The 20,827-nt window shown below is 39.9% G+C and overlaps 1 protein-coding gene across 12 annotated transcripts in view; it reads right to left on the reverse strand.

The window, feature by feature from the left end:
- Positions 1-20,827, reverse strand: part of Utrn (utrophin) — a 493,014-nt gene that overhangs the window by 62,079 nt on the left and 410,108 nt on the right. For all 12 annotated transcript variants that reach the window (XM_076926858.1, XM_076926860.1, XM_076926859.1 and 9 more), the window contains 2 exons: positions 9,239-9,300; positions 7,303-7,377 (listed from right to left, as the gene is read on the reverse strand). In XM_076926858.1, the coding sequence (XP_076782973.1) occupies positions 7,303-7,377; positions 9,239-9,300 (137 nt within the window). The remainder of the gene's footprint in view (positions 1-7,302; positions 7,378-9,238; positions 9,301-20,827) is intronic.

Raw genomic sequence — 20,827 nt, forward strand, 5'->3', positions numbered from 1 at the left:
GCTCTTTGAAATATAAGGTAAGTTTTGTTATCCAAAGTCACAACAACAGACACTAGAACCTTAGTTCTAACCTGTAATCATGCAATTATAACCTATCAGTTATTCTCCATACCACTGTTAAGCTAGCCATTCCTTAACAGTATTTAAAAATGTATGTAATCACATTAAAAGGTTACTGGAGATAGTTTAAAAAAAAAGAAGTAAACAAACAAACAAATAAAAGAACCAGATTTCATAGAAAAGTAACATCTCTCTACCACCTTAGAAGAGTCAAGTCAGAATTATTTTGAACAACCAGAATTGGCTGAAATCAGGCCTACTGCCCACGCTGTTGTGTGTTTCAGACAACCTGTAGCTAAGATGGATGGATTCCTACTGCCTCACAGATTACTGGTCTTCACGTATTTATTTGTTTCTGTCTTTACTCTTCATGGGAGAAATCAGTCTGTGAGAAATCACAGGCTACAAAGTCGTGATTGGAAATGCTGTAAGGGAAGCATTGTGCATTCTTTCTTTCTCTACCTTCCTGGTGGTTTTGTAACATTTGCATAAACTCAGTTATTTCGTGCAGCAATTCTAGATGGGACTCAAGTCTAACACAAATGTCATTTATGTTTCATATATACCTTATGTATGTGGCCCAAAGGAAGCAGGTAAAGTATTTTGAAAGAATGATGTTTTATTTCTTTGTGTATATTTGTATGCCACGTGACTACAGATGTCCTTGAAGGTCTGGAGCCAGAGTAATCAGTGAGTCACCTGATGTGAGTGCTGGGAACCGAACTCTGTTCTTCCAAAAGATCAGCAAACATTTTGCTGAGTCATCACTCTCGATCCGTATAAAATAAATTTAATCTGACTGCATTTCTACTGTGATTCATCACCCAAGGTCAGGCATGCAATTCTGCAACCACGTCAGCAAACACAAGCTTCAGATTCTGTGGTAATCAGATTGTAGATGTTTGGATTAGGAATACTTGGTGAAAAGGACAGCTTGAAAAGACTCTCTAGAAGGTAAAGTTTGAAATAGACCTTAAAAGATAAGATAGATAAGATATAAGAGATCCAGGAAAGCAAGGAAGGGAGACAGATTCAAAAGCAGTAACTTCCAGGAGATATCGCCTTAGAAAAGACAGGAATTCAAGTGCCTCTAGGATTCCACTAGAGAAAACAGAAGACAGCTAGTGTGAAGCATGACACATGGTGGCCTGTGGTCTTACTGAGGCAGCTACTGAACACAAAGCTCCCACCCCCTAAAAAAGGTTGGTTTTTGTTTTTTGTTTTTTGGGGGTTGTTTGTTTTTTGTTTTTTCGAGACAGGGTTTCTCTGTGTAGTCCTGGCTGTCCTGGAACTCACTCTGTAGACCAGGCTGGCCTCGAACTCAGAAATACGCCTGCCTCTGCCTCCCAAGTGCTGGGATTAAAGGCATGCGCCACCACTGCCCAGCTAAGGTTGTTTTTTAAAGTTAACTTTGTTACTCCTTAGCAAGCTGCAAACAAAATCAAGCAGACCATCAAACCACTATCCACTTACTGAATGAGTCAATGACCCAGTTCTCCACACACGGGCACAGGCAATGGCAGACTGGCACTAACTGAAAGTTTTCTCATGGGAATGACCTTTATGTATAATGTATGCTTCATCTTCATTTTCCAACTTTTCAGCACTGACAAGCATCAAAGTGGGACTTAAAACATTTAAGCAACTACTTCTTTCTTCCCTAATAAATGAACTATCCCCAGCCCCCATATGACATCGTTTGACAATTGACTAAAGCGAAGAGACAGCTTCTTTTGTATGTGTGTACTTGTAGCTAGTGACTAACCACTAATTTTAAATTGTAAGTACATTTATAAAATGTGTCCATGCTGGCTGTTTAAATGACATTTTTTTTTTTCAAGTTGACTACAGTAGAAAAGAAGTATGTTAAAATTATATAGACAAATACAACTTCTACAATAACTCAATAGGGAAGACTTCTTAAAAAGACTTGAGCAGGAGACATAATACTTATGAGTAAGAGACCAGTCCTTTTCTTTTAGATGTCAACAATATTATTGCTAATGTATGCTGCTAACAAAAATAATTTGCATAAGCATTCCATGAGCTGGAAATAGTGCCCCCCAAAAAACAAGAATAAGAGACCTCGGAATCATCTCTATTTTTCATTATCATTTTGCTCCATTTCTTGGAACTATAAATTATTTTCAGTTCTGAACCTCAGGATAGCAGTAGCAAAATCCACTTTCTACAGCATCTGACAAAGGGACCTGCTTAATAAAGGACAGTAGATGGAGAAGCACAGTTCTCCACAGATACAAAGAAAGAAATTCAATTACCGCCAGAATGTTAAGATTTCTGAATTCCAACACGAATTATGCCAGCCTCAAAACACACAGGGACAACAGACCAAATTTCAAAAACATCATTCCGGAATCAATCCATCCTCTACACGGTTCAGAAAAGCCTCCTTTGTTATCCACTCTGGGACCCAGTCAGTAATTTGCCACATCCCACAAATGATCGTGTCTTCAATTTCCAGTGATTTACTCTGACACTTTGACTTAGTGCCTAAGCCAAGCAGGCATCTTCCTGAAGCGTGTCACATTTCAGTACCTTTTAGAGAACAGACTACATTTAAATCACAGGAAATTATGATTTTGTCTCTTCTGAGGGAGAAAAATGACAGCTCAGTCATGTGGTAAATGGAACAAACAGGCAATTTGTTTTCTAAGCAAGTTACAGACTTTTCTAAATTCTCACATATAAAACACAGGGGCTCAAAAAGAGAGATGTCATCATGCCCTGTCCTGGGGGGTGGGGGTGGGGTGGGTGTAGAACTGATAAAAACAGAGAGACCTGACCTGGGGCTTTGGGCTTCTCTCCAGGTCTTGGCTGTGTGTTCCAGCCTTCTTAGCGCCCACCCATGTCCTCTTCCTTGGGCACTGGGAAACACTTGTGCACTCAAGCTTTTGGGCTTGGACTTTTAATATGCAGAGAGGATGCCTCTTATATCTTACTACACAGCATCTCTTTAGATGGTTCCAGATTCCCTTTCCTGCCTCTTGTCTCCTGGTGAACACCAGCCTGTTCCTAATGCTAGGTCCTCTGCTCAAGAGTTATAACCATTCTCTTTCAGAAACTTCTATTTTGCTGTGTTCCAAATCAAAACCTTACTTTCTTCTGAAATCTCGTCTACAACTTGTTAGCTGTCCTAGGACCTTCCACCCTTCAAATTTCACCAACTACCAATCCTTTTACAAACCAGTACCCCTGAGGCAATCCTTTGACTCTTCCCTTCCAGCAGGCTCAGCCTCAGTCATCTTTAGCAAGAACCATTTACCCACCCTATTCTCCCGTGTCTTCAAGCTAAAATACTATTTAGCACATGTCCTCTCTACTGGGTAATATCTTTTGACTATCTCGAAGTAGAAAATGCTTGTGTACTACCACATTCTAGAAAGAAAAATTATCCAAGCCAATACCATGGGGATCAAAATACTATAGAAATTAGTTGTCAAACATCTCTTTTCCTAGAACTAGGGAGGTATAAACAGGAAGACTACAAGGTCAAGGCCATCTTGGGCTACATAGTGAGTTCCAGGCCATCCTGGGCTACATAGTAAGATACTGTCTTGATAAGTAATGTTAGTAATAGTTAATAATAATACCTCCAAATCAGAAATTTCAAGAAAAAGAATTTTAAATGAACCCTGAAGTAATCTAAATGGAATTTAAGGAAAGCCCTGGATACTTGTAAGCTCACTCATCACAATACATTGGTTGACACTCTTGGACCTGTATCCAAGCCGTGGATTGGCTGCATCTTGCTCCCATGTCCTTAACTCAGATTAGTGTCCACATGCCTAAATCCAGAGTGGCTCTTATGGTTGAGTAAATATATCTGTCATGCAAGGACACTGGCCTTCTAGACACTAAAGGGACTGCCTCCCTCTCAGCCAGTGTGTCCTCCTGCTTCTCTGCCATAGCCTGCTACAAAAAGTCTTTTAGTCAACATACAAATATGTGTGTGTGTATAAATTTGTATTTTTATATATTGTATATATTATGTATATTTGTATGTTGCATATTACACATTTGTATATTATATATATTTATATGCTGACAAAAGACCCTATATGTGTGTGTATGTAATATATAAAATGCATAGTGTGATGAAGAAAACAAAAATATACAAACTATTACACACCAAAGAAACCAAACATACTAACATCACATGTAATTATATACCATCATGATCAGAAAGGTAATCGCTAACCTTTGCATTTACTTTCAGTTCTAAAAAAGCATGTATGTATCATAAATAGGACAGTGTTTAGCTCAGCAAGGCTTTGAACTATATATAAATGAAACTGAACTATATGAAGTTCTTTTGTTCTTTGGCTTTTCCCACTTCGTTTTACAGCTTTTGCATGTACCATGCTGATGCTGATGGTTAGTTCATCCAGGTTTTGTTGCTGTATAGTAACATATTTTGAGTAAGTCAAAGTTAAATAAATCTGACTACCACAAAGCATGACTCTAAGTCTTGCACATGTCTTCTAGTACACACCAATATCATCTTCAAACTCAAATCTTGTTCGGAATGGCCTACGTGACTCTAGCTCTGCACTGGAAACTAGAGGAGGGCTCAGGTAGGGATGAACACAGCATGCGTCTTCCTTCTCATGAAAAGGCAATTCATTTGGAAAGGCAGACAAGAAGTATGTAGAAAGAATATTAAGAGTTATGATTCTGACCATGTGTCTCTGTGCCTAAGACTGTAATAAAAAAAAAATACCACATAAGAAAAGACTAGAATAGATGAGATGGAGTTACCAGGAGTGAGGGAAGAAGAGCCATGTAATTAAAACATAGCTGGCAGCTGAGACCCAAGAGACAGCACACACTAGTCATGGGAATATTGCAACTATGAAGAACTGGACCCAGAGCTTTAAGGTGGGAAAAACTGGGTATAATCTGCTAGTCCAGTCATCCATTTGAGCTGATGGGAATGAAGTGAAGGAAGTAAAGAGACAGAGAGCAGATACAGGCCAGGCAAAGGGCCCTACATTCTAAGGGGAGTGCAATCCGCTGAAAGCAAGAACATCCTGTCCACCTGCATTGTTCCCTCTGAATCTGCGCCCTTTGAATGCTAGAATGAGTCTCTTGCCTTGCTCTGTCGCCTGGGTGCTCTTGGAGCAAAATAAATAAATGAAGACTGGTAGAATAAAGACAAATAGTGCTCTCTTTTATGCTGGCAAGAGGGCACTATGCTGAGTGCAGACATGCACAGAATGAGAGGTGACCATGACCTCAAAGTCACTGTGTGTAGAGACAGGTCAACCTCCTGACACACCACTATCAAGCCAGGCAAGCAAGTGAAAAACAGCAGTTTCAGGCCATGGTAAAATGCTGGCAAAATTAGAAACAGGTGGAATGAGCATGAAAATTGCAGAAGAAGTAAGTTTTAGAAAGCATTGGGAAGGAATAAAAGATAGCAGCCTTACAGAAGCCAGGGCACTTCAAGTAAACAGAATGTGAGAGTGGAAAGAGTTGATCTGGTCAAACAGATAAAAGTGACAAGCCGTATAGAGGCCCCAGGTTGGAGCCCTGGGGTGGCCAGAGGCAGGAAGAAGGTAGAAGCCAGTGGCTGCCAGGAGATCCCTGAAGATATTTAAGCTAACACAAACTGGGGACACTGTTCACTGTACATTATGTAACATCTTTTAGCTCAGAGACGGGAGGAGTCTCTCTTCTGTTCCTCTCAGATTTGAATGTGATCCAGAGAGAGGCATCTTCCTTCAGGCGTAAAAGAAAGCAACACAGCATACCCTGAGTGCATAAACAAGATTCTCTACCCAGGGGTATAACAGAAAATTGGTAGCAAGTTCACAGTTGCAAACATCTGGCCAGCAGAAAGTCTGTGTCTGCGTCATATGCCCTCATTTTATAAGCTAATAGGCCTGGAAAGGCAGTCTAGCTGGATGCTGGGTTCAAAACTATTATCCCTACAGACACACTGAGGAGATAGACAACTTGTCTTCTGTTCACAGTCTGATTCCTACCCCATTCCCATTCAGTATACAGATCTCTAGCCAGAGTGTGAGGGCTCCCATGTTATGAAAAGGTCATTCTGGAACATGTGCAGTAACTACTACAACCTGCTGACTACCTTTGAGCCTGTGGGGATAATGCCAAGACTTGAGGTCATTGCCTCCATAACTTATATTTAGCTTTTGAAATTTTATTTTCTTTAGTGTGTGTGGGGACATGTGGTGTGCAACTCTGAGTACATGAAGTCAGAGGACAACTTATAGGGGTCAGTTCTCTCCTTCTACCAGGAGATCCAGGGACAGAAGTTGTTAGTCATGTACAAGTACTTCTTACATATGTGACACCTCATCAACCCTCCAATGATTTTTTAAAGCAGTTTTTGACCCTAACATACTGTTTTTCTGAAGGTAGTTTTCAAAGCTTCACTGAGCTACCCAGGCAGAAAGCAGCTCTTAACAAAGAGTGGGAAACAAGTATATATGAATTTCTCAAATCTCTCAATTTTTAAAGTACATGCAAATATTATTTTGCATAATAGTATCTAGCAAGGCTTAAATGTCGCTTGAGTCAGGTCAATTATCCAAGCAAAGATAGACTCCAGAAAGCCTAAATCAAGACTCTATTTACAAGAATACACGTCTGCTTACTGTTTGATATTCTCAGCATAAGAACCGTTGGTTAAAATGACCACCATAGAATATCCCATGAGCATGCATGCCCTCCACGGGGAAAATTTTATTAATGACACTAAATATCTTCTGTCATGTTTAAAGGGAAACAGAACTTTTTTTTATCATGTTTATGGTTTCAGTTCCCAGACAAACCAGCAATGTGACCTCTTTGCATTTCTCTCTTTCATGATTGTATTGAGTCAGTTTGGAATCCTACAGTTTGAGGTAGACAAAAAAGGACTAGGCAACAACTTACTACTTTCATTCAATGGCTTAATCTTTTAAAGCTGGGTGGCAGTATAATTTTCAAAAGTTCTTTTCCTGTGTTTTGATTAATTTTGTACTCTGAATGCCAGTGGCATTGCTCCTTGGTTTTGCCAGTACAGACTGATGGTTACCAATAATGTGGCACGGGTAGAAATGTGGCTAACTCCTTGAACGAGGGGCACTGAAAGTCAGATTGACTCTGCAAATACACCAGCCTCTTCATTTGTCTCTGTCTTAATGCTAATGATGACAAACTCAACGCCCCCCCACCCCCAAACAAGGTGATTCAGTTCGCGTGATAACTCACAGCATAGTGCTTTTTGCAGCCTTCGAATTTTGATTGCTGTGCGGTAGGCAGAGAAGCGGACATTATTCAGATCAGCTGAAATGGAAGACAGAAAAATTTAGTCTGCTTATTATTTAACTTACACTGAATGCCAAGAATGAACACATTTGCTTATTTTTGATCATGGAAAAATATGTGTGTTCACAATGAAAAAAAAATCTTCCTAAATTTCGCATCAATCTATAAATATGATCAAAGGATTGTTCACATCATATTGGGAGTCACTGCAAAAGTCTTATACAGAAAACTTAGAATCCCTTTCCCTGAACAAATCACAGAACTTGGACACCTCTTTCCCAAAGCTAGTCACATACGACAGAGGTCACTCTGACCTTGTCCATCCTCATTTGAAGCTACACGTCACATATGTCCTCCTGTTTGGAGGAAAAGAATGAAACACATAGAAGTTGGGCAGAACCTTGTCACACAAGCTGGCTTCTCCCTTGTTCTATTTACTGGTAGAACGTCTCTCTTAGTCTAACCAGACTACCTGGCTTCATCAAACTTATACAAAAATAGAACATTTTCTCACTTTTCACTTCTCTTTCATAGCAAAAAGCTTTGACCCAATACTTTTACACTGCTTTTCTACATAACCTGTCATGTGCTGCGGGAGTTGTCAGCCACGACCCGTGTGGGTCACGAGCATGGGGAAAGTTTTATGACCTTCTGCCCTATGGAGGAAAATGAGGTACCGCTACAACTGGGGACTGCCAGACTGCTCAGCTAACAGAGTTTCTCCTCCAGAGTCATTTGCTTCCTAGGACGATTAGTTTTCCATCATCTGCCAGCTCATCCTAGTACTCATGGGGCTGTTCCACGCTCTGTTTACCCTGATCAATTTGCTTCTTCTTTCATAGTTCTGGTTGTTTTAACCAGATCTAGGAAAATAATCAACATTCCTATCTTGGAACCAGTGATTATTATAATTCCTTCCTCTGTTCCCTAAAGATAGATTAGCAGAGACTAACAGAGTTGGAAGAAAACTCAAAGACCACTGTTTTTCCCCCCCATCTCACTGTTTTTTCTTTCCCCCATCTCAGTCTCTAAAAGAAGCAAAGCAGTGATTTTTCTCTTTCTTTTCTTCTGCAGCCGCAACTACCAAGGGAGAGTACCCGAAGGAGCCCAGTGTTTAGAGAGAAAAGAAAGTGTGTGTGTGTCTAGTCTTGAAATGAGAACGATTGAAGCACAGGATGCAGCACCCTCAGCATCACCTCAGTTTCTCAAGGGCTAAACTTTAATGACCACAATCAACCTGGTGAAGGCTATCTCACTAATCATGCCTACTGACAATCTAAAAGCAGAACTCTTTTTTTCCCCCTGTCAAAATAAGTTTAGTTTATGACTTAAAAATTAAGTAAGCTAGCTTGAGAAAATTTTCCCATATAGAAAACAAAACAGTTTAAATCAGGAAATTTGAAGTTACTATTTTTTTATTTTATTTTATTTTATTTTTTTCAGAGCTGAGGACCGAACCTGGGGCCTTGCGCTTGCTAGGCAAGCGCTCTACCACTGAGCTAAATCCCCAACCCCGAAGTTACTATATTTTGATTGTGTTTTTCTTTTCTTTAGTGTGCAAAGCACAACTATAAGATGAGCCAATCAGGTTTCTCCTAGAAAAGGAAGTTCTTTGGGCTGGTATACTTCCAAATCACATAGTCTTGTTTTGTGTGTTCACCTTAGGGGTTTGACTGCCCTTAAAGTTCAGGACTCTTGTGGCATGTTGTGGCACTGTCTTCTCATACCACAGCATGATTCTTTCATCCATACAAGAAGAGAAGTTGAGTAGCTGAGTATCTTTTTATGAATATACAATCCTTGGCTATGAAGGCCCATTCATCAGGACTAAAGATGGCAACACTCGCCAAGGCCCATTGATAAATACAGCAACACTCACCAAGGGACTGAAAGAGTTCAGTCATTTTAGGATGATCCCAACACGTTGTCTGTGTTTGATGGCTGGAGAGAAAACAAAAATTTAAGTATAAACAACATAACACAAAATACAATATAAACTACAGTCTTTTAAAACCCCAAATATATCTCAAAAGTATGCAAAACAAAAATCTCCATTATGAATCACTCAGAAATCCTTTGTTCGATTGTTACTCAATATTCAATATATGAATAATAGGGGCTGGGGAGATGGCTTCGGAGGTGAAATGTTTGCTTCAGAAGTATGAGGCTGAAAATTCAAACTCCCTGTACCCTATGAATCCTGGATGAGTTTGGAAGCTCATTTATAACCCCAGTACAAGGGAGAGAGGCAGGGGATGCATGGAGCAAACCGGCAAGCTACACTTTGGTGAGCTCCAGGTTCAAGTGAGGTACCCTGCCTCAATATATAAGGTGTAGAAGAATAAAGGACCTGTACCTCCATATATGTACGTACACACACACACACACACACACACACACAAACACACACACACACACACACACACACACACATCTTTACCCATATATATGGGAAGATGCATAAACATGCATGCCACACAGACATATATACATACAAAAACACTCTGGATAATCAATTTTGTTTGTGTAACTGTATTATGAAAAGATAGACAAAATTCTGCTTTCTGTACCGGAAAAACAATTGCAACTACAACCTGATGCTCTGGCCCTGAGTGGGGTGTGGCCAAATCAATGTGGGCTCCACAATAATCTCCATCTTGTAAGGCAGATGGCAGTTTTTCATGCTGAGCGAATGCTTTGACAGCAGAAAGGCTGTGACAGGTTGCTACACTGAAGAGTTACTTTAAAAGCCTTAATGAAACCCCTGACCAGAGACATGAAGACTCTAAATTTGAATATTGTGCTCACCTTGCCATTACACACACACACACACACACACACACACACACACACACACACATACACACACAGTGTGAGCCAGTGTGAACCTCCTCTGCTTGTTAATCCTCCCTAGTTCATGCCTGCTAGCTCTCCTCTCCTCACATACCCTGGTTCCCAAGCATCTCCTAAGCTAAGTGCCTTTCTCTTGTGATTTCTCTAGCACCATCTTCCTAGGTTTATTAAACAACCAGACTAATATTTTTGGAAGTGGATAATTTTATATATGATCCCTATCCTTTATTTGAAAAACACAACTTTATTTTATTGCTATAATTCATGTTAGTTGGAAATCTTAAAGGAATAGATAACTAATAATATAAGTAATGTAAATAAATAATAATAAAACAAATAATGGTAGGGCACAAATTAGGTGTGTGTATATAAGTACGCGTGTGTGTATGCATGTATATGTGTGTATATATATATACACTATAAGCCTGCATGTATATGTATATGAGTGTAAGCATGTGCATGTATATGTGTGTGTGTATATGTATGGGAGTATTAGTTAAACTGCTCATAACTTTGATGGGTTAGTAGCCTCATAATTAAAAATAGCTAACAGTCCCTTATCTAGGCCATAGCAGAACAATAACATCTAATAGTTCTCAAAGGACTTCTGAGATGACCCTTAGTTCTTAAACTGTGTAGTAAGCTATGTGAAATAGCACAGAACATGAGAGATGATATTAAAATATTCATAAAAAGTAATTTAAGAGAAATCACTGCTTTTATAACCTACATGATGCACCAAAATGTAGCTTGCATTGCTGGGCAAGGAACAGAATCATTGTTATGAATACTTGGGTAATAGAATGCCCTGATAATTCAAAATGGGTTTCAATAAATAAATGGAGTTTATGTTTGAACTGAGTTGGTAAGATGTCCTAAGAATCTCAAATACAATAATTCTATGAAGAAAATACGTTTCAGAACCTATTGGAAAGCTGTATGCCTCCTCTCCTCTTATGCTTAACTCCAGTACAAAGGGACAAGGATTTCCACTTGACCTGAACAGCAACAGAACCACTCTATCCTCTAACGACCTGGACTGTCCTAAAGATCATGGGTAAGTAGAAGACAGCGAGCCTAAAAGAATGGCTGTTCATAGTATGGCCAGGAGCCTGGCAGAAACACGTCTCTCAGCCACCAGTAAGATCTAAAGAACAGTTTAGTGAGAATGGAGTACAGTTCCATCCTGCTCTCATGGGTTCCTAATCTTAGACATCCAAGACTCAGTTGATATTTCTCTCTCTCTCTCTTTTTTTTTTTTACCCCAAGCAGGTTCAGTCCTGGTCACAGCACTATTACCCAAAGATACCAAGGCAAACCAAGGCTCATGGGCTAAACTAAAGCTCCCAGCAATTCGGAGTCAGACTTCATGCTAAAATATTGTATATACACTCTCTAGAACTACAGATACGGACCTTCCCCTTGGACAATCCTATGTGGCCACAAGGGCAAACTACCACTGGCTTGTTAGGCAAAGAGTTGAGAATTCCAAAGCACACTGCTGATGGTTCTGCGCTGATGGCACTGCATCCTGGGAGCTGAAGGAACACACACATTTGGCAAACAGATGGAGGGAGGGGCGGGGAGTCTCCTTTGTGAATTCAATACCAGTTGATTCATTAGGCAGAACTGCAAAGGCTCAAAGTAAACACAGCCTCTGGTTACAAAGTAAAGCTGGGGTTTACACAACAAAAATTTAGAGGGGGGCATTTTCTTTCTTTCTTTCTTTCTTTCTTTCTTTCTTTCTTTCTTTTCCTTTCCTTTCTTTTCTTTTCTTTTTTTCTTTTCTTTTCTCTTCAAGTGGAGAAAGAGGGTCAGAACAAAATCCATAGGAAATGGAAAAGCTAAGTATTTGAACAGCTGCAGGCTCCCTAGAGTAGGAAACTCTTGCCATAAAGCTTTCAGCTCGCCCAGAGCAGACAACCAAAACAGAACCAAAGTAATATCATCCCTCAAAATACCAGCAGCCTATCTTCCAAGCAATCACAAGGCCGGCGGTCGGGGGAGGAGCTAACCACGGCACACCAAAAAACTATCCTGCCAGACTGGAATGCTGTTACCAAATATCTTACTTCAAAATCATACCTGGTCCAGGAAGGCGTCCCAGAATAAAATGAAAATTTAAATATCCAAATGAATATTTAGGTTCAAAAAATCTCATGAAGCAAAGAATAGCGAGAGTAAAGAAACTATCACCAGGGTGGCCAGCCATCTTGGGTTTGCCTTCATAGGAGAAACGACAACAAAACTTTTGAAGCCTTTGATGAGGAAAAGTCTACTGGGTACCTGTGACACTTACCTTTACTTTCATATACCATAGAAAGTAAAATGTGAATCATATAAGAAAGTATATAAACAAACAAAATTAAAAATGCTGTATCCTAGCACTGCAAAGAGGCCATGAACCAACCAACTGCATAGTCCAGCTTTGTTGTCTTGTTTGATAGACAAACAGGAAATATATGGATTTCTGGACAAACTACTGACTGCTACGAGAAGAGAATTTTCAAGCCTCTTTGTCCTTAGGAAAGAAGCCTCACACCCCCTACTACCTGGAAAAAACTAAACTGACCCAAAGGCTACCAGGTAGCTACATCCACCTACCTGCTACCCAGTATTCGGTTTCACACTGATTTCCTGGCCTTACTGTTTCCATCTAATTATCAATACAAAGGCACACCAGGGCAAACACTAAAGGCATCTGATTCATCACAAGCAAAAGCAGAAGAGAAGCAACTACAAATGTTGCCACTGTCAGAACAATCACAGGGACAGAAAGATTTCTTCCTGGCTGAGCAAAGAGATAAAAGGCTAGGTGGGGACATATAATATTAAGTAATTAGATAATATTCTGTTAAGGCATGGCTTACACATTCTATACATTTTAATGAAATAGGTTAAGAAGCCTCTATCTGCTACTATTGAGAACCAAGTAATATTAAGTAATAGGATAATATTCCAGTGAGCTAACTAGACTTTCCTATATGAAAAGCTTAGTTCACATTATGATGCTACTTGTGACTTAGGGGACTATGATTGCTGTTTTTCAGATGTGGGAGGGGACAGTGGAGAGAAGGCGCTTGGATGACTTGCTGAGGGCCTCGGGCCAGGAACAGAGCAGAGATCTGAACACAGATGGTCTGATTTAAGCCTGAGCTCTTGATATGGAAGTAGATTTGCAGAATTAAGGTTTTTAAATATTTCTTGATGAATCCACCCAGATTTGAGCCCACAGTCCATCATTATAATCACTACAAGCAACTTTTATCACTCTGCCTTGCCTCTCACCCCGGGCAAATCTCAGGCCTGGATCTGCTCAATTACTTTGCCTTTTCTGAATCAAAGCAGCTGTGGCTGAGTACGGAGAAAAATCAGTCTACATACAGACTGTTTCTACTTTAAATATTTGATTCCCAGCTTCAAAAGCCTGCCTACTGACAAGTGCACTAGTGTCCCTAAACTCCAAGATCACATACCGCTTCCTTCATTCTTCTCCTTGCTTACCAAAAACAAAGTTTCCTTCCCCAATATTACCTTGCCTTTGTCTCATACTTCACTGAAAAAAATGAAAACTGCTAGATTCTCTCTCCCTACTCCCAAATCCTCAACATCCCCTCCTCTGCTTGCATTCCTTGTCTCCCTTAACTGAAAATCACTGATACTAACACTGGCCAATTTCCTACCAATGATTGAAAGAAAAAAAAAAAAAAAGTGCTATATTATCAGCTCTTCTCAAAATAAAACTGGTCTCCTCCAAAAGCCAATCCTACTGCCCACTACACATACACACACACACAACTGTAACCTTAAATATACATCTTCTGCTAGCTTTCACCCTCCCCCGACTTCTCTACAAACAAATCTCACCATCTATTATGCAATAGTCACACTTCCTGCTGTCACATCATCTACTCAATCAATTTGCCTTTGGCTCCTAACTTTTCTCCTCCATCCAAACTGGTCTTATCAAAACTGTCAACAAGCCACAAAGTTCCCAGTGGAAAAGCCCTAACTCTGGGGATAAGATGTTTCCTGAGGATATTATGTAATAGGTTAGAAGACAAGAAATGATAAGGAAAAAAACAGAATAAACCTAATTAAGGTAAAACATAAGCCCTGGGATTACTGTAGCAACTGTTTTACATATGGTTTATTAAAGTTGAATCTAGAAATCCAATGACCAATCAATTTAGAGGTCTCTAAACTATATAGCGAAACAAATGTTGTTAGTCCCGAGTCATCCAAGTAGTATAATCTCAAAGCCCTGAGTGATGGTATTTGCCACCATCATTGTCTCAGTGTTTGGTTTCTTCAAGTGTGGCCTATAAGAAAAATTTCTAGGACCCCAGCCCTCACCAATATACCTTGAGTCCTCACTCTGTGAAGAGGATTGCACAGGCTCAGGGGCTGCTGGGGCAGGAAGGGACCGTACATCAATGTGAAGAGTAACTCCATGACCCTCAGGCAACAGGAGACCTCTCGAACCTTATCACACATACTTTATCTTTTGGACTACTAAAGGCAGGAAAATTAAGATTATATTTTCAGGGACAGAATTAGACACTGACAAGGTTGAGGAGAGAGCTTGACAGTCAACATTCCAAATCAGAGAGCTTTGCTCACAATGCAAACGTGACAGATTGTGAGGGGCCAGAGTCATCCCTAAAAATGAACTGGCTCCTCATGGTAATGAGGACATGAGGAAGAAAATACAAAATACAAATGGTAAAGAACTCTGTTGGTTTCCACTGTACAGTGCACTTAAAGATAATTTAAGATTTAGGAGCAACTTTAGAGTTGTTTTTTGTTTTTTGGGGGTTTTTTGGGGGGGGCACATTACCGAGGGCAGAGATAACAGAATAGTTGGTATAGAGCTATGAGAGAAGCTTTGCTGGTTCTTGGCTTTAAAGAACCTGTAGAATTAATTTTCAGGGTAGATGGACCTGGTGTAAGGAGAGGGACACGTGATACTTTGCTCCAGGGCACTAAAGATTGATTAGAAGAGTGAATATGTACACGCTCAATAAATACGGAGATCCCAGAACCGAGGGTTCTCCCGATTGCCACCTGCTCATCCTTTCACCTCCCTTTCATCCTCAAATAAGGGAACCTGGACAACCGATCAACATTACCATCTTCTTTTGCCTTGTTCCTGGGGAGCCTGGCATGGCTCTGACTCAGGGCAGGGATATCAGGAATATGACCTCACCAAAGAATTTTATCATTGTATCCTTGTGGTTTCATTTTGAATGGTGGATGTGCATCTATTAGCTTCTCAAAAAAAAAAAAAAAAGTCACCAGTTCATCTGTTCATTCATTTTTAAAGCAGATTAATAATTACCTCTAATTTGTTCTAGATGGCTATGTGAAATCCTTTTTGTGTTATTTTGCCTTAAAGCTGGAGCAGAAGATACTCTACTTATTTCAAAATTCTAATCATTATTACTTTTGCACTTTTATTTAATAATAACATTAACTAGTTAATCTTCATAAGATGAAGGACACACACACTTCTTTTGTGGATGGCTTCAAAGCAATCTTTTCTGTGTCAGACAGTAGGCGCTTACAAACTGGGTAGTATCCTAATGCTAAAAATCAAACTTTAGGGCTGGCGATATGACTCAGTAAGTTAAGTGTTTGCTGCCCAGCCTGCCAACCTAAATTGACCCTGGAACTCACATGGTGGAAAGAGATAAGAGTTTGTTCAAGGTTTTTTTTTTACCTCCCTTCTGTACTGGGGCAGTCCCTCCCTCACACAGACACTATCAATCAATCATTCAATCGATAAATGAGCAACTTGAAATCTTATTTATTTTTAAAATTAACTGTGTGCAGGAGGGAAGTGTGCATGTGAGTACAGGTGCCCCAGAGGCTAGAGAGTTTCCCTGGAGCTGGGGTTATAGACAGTTGTGAATAACCAAATCAGGGTCTGGGTGCTAGGAACTGAACTTGGGCCCTGGGCAAAGGCGACACATGCCACTGAACTATTTGTCCTCTCCAATAATTTAAAAAAAAAAAAAGAAAGAAAGAAAAGAAAGAAACTTTAAACTGAGGTTGGGGATGCTATTACAATGCAGTGGTGCTAGGGAATGTAGAAGTTTCTAAGCCGGAGTCATATGGCCCCAGAAATGGACACACACATGAATACTAGGAAAGGCCATGGTGTTTTCAAAGACACTGCCAGCTCCATCTACATGATCTCAGTGAACTAGGAGAGGGGTGGATATGAGAGATGCTTCCAGCCGCAGCTTCCTGTTAGCTGCTGTGCAGGGCTGACTGTCTGCTGTTCAGTTCCCTATGTTAGCCAAGGTGTGCTCATTCGTCTGAAGCTGACTCAAAGCACAGGGGAAATTTAGTAACCCCAAGGTGCTTACATTCTGTCATAAGGCAATTTTGTTCTCTCCTCCCATCAGCAGAGCTTGATGAGTTTAAAATGTTTATTTTCCAACAACAAGTCACAGACCCAATTCTTATTAAAATAGATTTTCAAGTTTTCTTGTGCTTTGATTCCATTTATTTCTTTATCATTTAAAGCAAAAAAAAAAAATCAAATACACACACACACACACACACACACACACACACACTTTCCTCTTTAAAGGGACTCAGTGTTTCCTGTGGGTCTCCATTTACAAATCTGGAGCCCAGAGATTATAATCTGTCCTCTAAACGAGGGACATGGAGGAAATATTATTGTAGGGTGATATGCAAAAGGAAACATTTTTCTGACACTGGGAATTAAACCATTGCTATAGATTCATTTGTTTCTGGTTTGAACTTTCTAGAATCTTTAAAAGTAAACTGCCTCTGATCACTTAAACTGTTGTTGGTAGATACGCAAATTCATGAGCTTTTCTATGTTTTTTTTTTTTTTTTTTTTTTTTTTTTTTTTTTCTTCATGAGCTTTCCCTTTCATGTCTGGTTGAGTTTTAGAGTTTCCTATAATAGCCCATCTTCACTACCCATGGTTAGGGAAAAGCAACGCTGCCATCTTGCCTAAGCTAGTTCCACAATCCCCAAAGACATTCGCTATGGTTCTTTCCTCTACACTGTGTAAGTAGTTTATCCATGACAAATGGACATAGTGTAGATAAGCTATTGGAATGAGGTAAAGAAAACTCACCCCTAAAATGTAATTTATGCTTTTATTTTCTACCATTAATAGATTGGAGCAGGTAAAGAATAAACTTAAGAAGTCAGATGGGATATCAAAGAGCTTTGGGCGATATCAACAATGGACATGAAAATAGCAAAAACCCAAAGGGAGAGGTGACAGGATACAGAAAATCTCACTTTGGATCTACTCACAGGTGGGGTCACTACAACAAGAGAAGAGAAATACTATAAACACTTGACAGTATAGAATACTCTACATAATGCTTCCTTATACTGAGGACTATTTCAGAGAACGTACTGTGTGCATCTTCTGTATCATCAGATGTTACAGAAACATCCAGATTCAAGATGAGTGTGTGAGACCAATTGTGACACATAGGGTTCTATGTACAATTAACGACTGTATTTTAGAGAAAGAGATAGAGACAAGTGGAAAGTTGAGATGGTAAAAGTCTGTCACAAAGGCAAGAGAGTCAACTGTACTCCAGTGGGGGCTTGCAACAGAGAAAATACAGAATCTGGAGAAAATACTGGAGGAGGCGAAAGGAGAATGGACCTTTCTCTCCATCTTCCATGGTCCAGTAATGGTGTGCTTTGCTTTCTATGATGAGAAGCACTGTCAGCCCACTTGCTTTAGGGCGGTAGAGAAAGGAATTCTCTGATTTATACAAGAGCACTTTAACCCATGATTAAGCACAGGATGATCTTTCCTTAATCATCCACAGTAAATTCTCCTCTGACCTCCACACTAATACCATTGCACGTGTGTCCCCAACATGCATCCACACCCCAAAACCAAACATATAGAGATATAGTAAAAGTGTTTTAATCTGATGTACGAGGCACAATAGGTAAGTTTAGCCAAAAGCCTCAGCGCCCCTCCTTGACATCCCATTCTCCCTGCAAGTTAACGCTTAGCTAGGGAAACTTGAACAAAGCACATGATGTGGAACTAAAACTTTACAATGGATAGAGCTGGGGTTCATAATGGGTTTGTGTTCTGTACATCATGAAAGCAGTAGGAACCAAAATCAAACTTCCTAAACTCAGAGTACAGTGAGCTGCCACTGGACCATCTTAGGAAAAAAAAATGCAGATTTATCTTGGAAAGTCTCCCTTCTAGGCAGCAAATACAGCTTAAAGATGTGTGTCAATAGAAGACACTGCTGAAGTCTGGCTCTTAACTATTTTGCTTCCCCAGATTTGCTCCCTGATGTTGCACTACTGGGAGGCAGTGGAGCCATTAAGAGGTGGGACTCGGGACAGCACCATTAAGTATTTAGGAACAGGCTTCTGAAGTTCCTTCCTCTTTCTGTCTTTGGCTTCCTAGCTATGGGATGAGCAGTTGAGGGGTTCTGCTCTTCCACAGACTTTTCCTATGATATGCTTTTTGGGAACAGGCCAAAAAGCATGCCTTGGAGCATCCAGACCGTAAGCCAAAATGAATTTGTTTTTCTTTTCTTTCTTCCAGTTTTTAGGTCTCTTCCCCCCCCCCCCCCCCCCCCCGTTTCATGTATTCTGGTGATTGGAATAGACTCACAGGGAGTGACACTATAAGGCTATATGGTCTTGTAGGAAGAACTATGGTTGGGCTTTGAGTTTTCAAAAGTTCAAACAAGGCCCAATGGCTCACACACATTCAGTTTAGCATGTCCATTGATGGCATTCTTGCTCGGCTCATGTTTGGGCAGACGAGTCAATGAGACTTTATGAGTGTATCTTTCATTGTTACTAGGAGACAGAGTCTCACAGTAAACTCCTCGATCCCCTGGCTCTTACAGTCTTTTCACCCCTCTTCTGCAGTGTTCTCTGACCCTTAGGTGAGAGAGTGTTTAGAGATGTATCCATTGGGACCGGGCTCCACAACTCAGCATTTTGATCAAACCTGTCTTTCTTTCTGAGCTTCTGTATTTCCTCTCTGGCATTTGTTAGTGCTCCAGGAACCTGACTAACACATGCACTGACAAAGAGTCATGCCACATAGACATGTTCTCACAGCTCAGACCTACATCCTGATGCTCTTCAAAGACATGACACTCACTGCTATGCACTTCAAAATGCTAATAAAGGAACATCTTGATGTGCATCCTATATTTTTAATTAACCTATACAATTAAGATATAACCTAACATTAGGTTTGACCTCTCCTTTCAAAATCTCTTACTGCACTTTAGCATTCCATGTATGGAAATGCAGAATTAAAGTTTCTACTTGAATACTATTTTCTGACGGCTAAATTAATTCACTCACTTTGCCCCCAGGAAATTCTAATGGTGTGACAATAATGCTAAGTAGGCTTTTAACATTTTTTTCTACTTATTTGTACAGGCATGCAAAGAGAAGTACACATTAAAAGCCCTTTCATTCATCATTTACTTGCTTACGAATTTATCCAAGGATTGAATTTTGTTTCTGTAACAATTCTAAGCGAAATACTGGCTCTCTAACTCTACCTCCCAAGTTTAATGTGCCTTTCTTCTATGGGGAAATAAACTGGAAAGTTGCATAACAGAGTAAATAATGAAACACTGCCAGATTAATGAATTTTACAGAACCCGGAGAATTTGCTCTAAATTGTGAATACCTTAAAAGACATTTAATGCTAAATCTGTATGTATTTAAGAAAATGACCCATTTCCCAGTGGGCAGCTACAAACCCATGCTCATCAGCCAGGATCTGAGTCACGAAGTATAAGCAAAAATAAAGTGCAAAGAAAGACAAGAGAGCAAGATGAGGACCTGGTGGTTGGAGGGGACTGATGGTGGCGGGAGAGTATAGGAGAGAGTGAGGAGATGAATAGTGCCAGAATGCATGTATGAAACTGCCAAGTAGTAATTACTAAAAATAGAAAAGAAAATCTGATACTAAGATATATAAAACATTACAGGAAACTTAACCTTTAGACATCATTGTTGAAGAATTGCCAGTGCTGTTTTATATATTATTGTTCCCATGTTGGTAATGAGCAAGCAATAAGATATCAAATATACCAACGTTTCTCCCATGTGTTTTCTCCCCTGAGCGAGAACACTCTTCCACTGTACCCCAATATAAACTCTAGGGGTTAGAGGGGGTCTAACTACTTAATCCTTGGTCATCTATCACTGATGTGAACAAATGGAAATTCTCCAGCTAGTGGATGTGTGTGTGTGTGTTTATCACACACACACACACACACACACACACACACACACACGCACGCACGCACACACGCACGCACACATATAAAACGATGAATTTAGAAGTCTCCCCCCATACCCATACACAAAAACAAGAAAAAATCAATGTGTGTGAGCTTCACTGAGTAAGAGACTTCAAATTTTCTTTATCTAGTGAAAACAAATACTGACTTACTAGATTAAGTGTACATTTTTAAAAATCTGATCATAGAGGAAACCAGGTCAAAACAATCTATTAGTTAATTCTAATCAATCTTTATGGAATTCTAAACTTGGGGCTGTATATACAATCATTTTTTAATGCTACCACACAAAAAGC

Source organism: Arvicanthis niloticus, chromosome 28 (assembly GCF_011762505.2).
Source record: "Arvicanthis niloticus isolate mArvNil1 chromosome 28, mArvNil1.pat.X, whole genome shotgun sequence".
In the NCBI taxonomy this organism is placed as follows: domain Eukaryota; kingdom Metazoa; phylum Chordata; class Mammalia; order Rodentia; family Muridae; genus Arvicanthis; species Arvicanthis niloticus.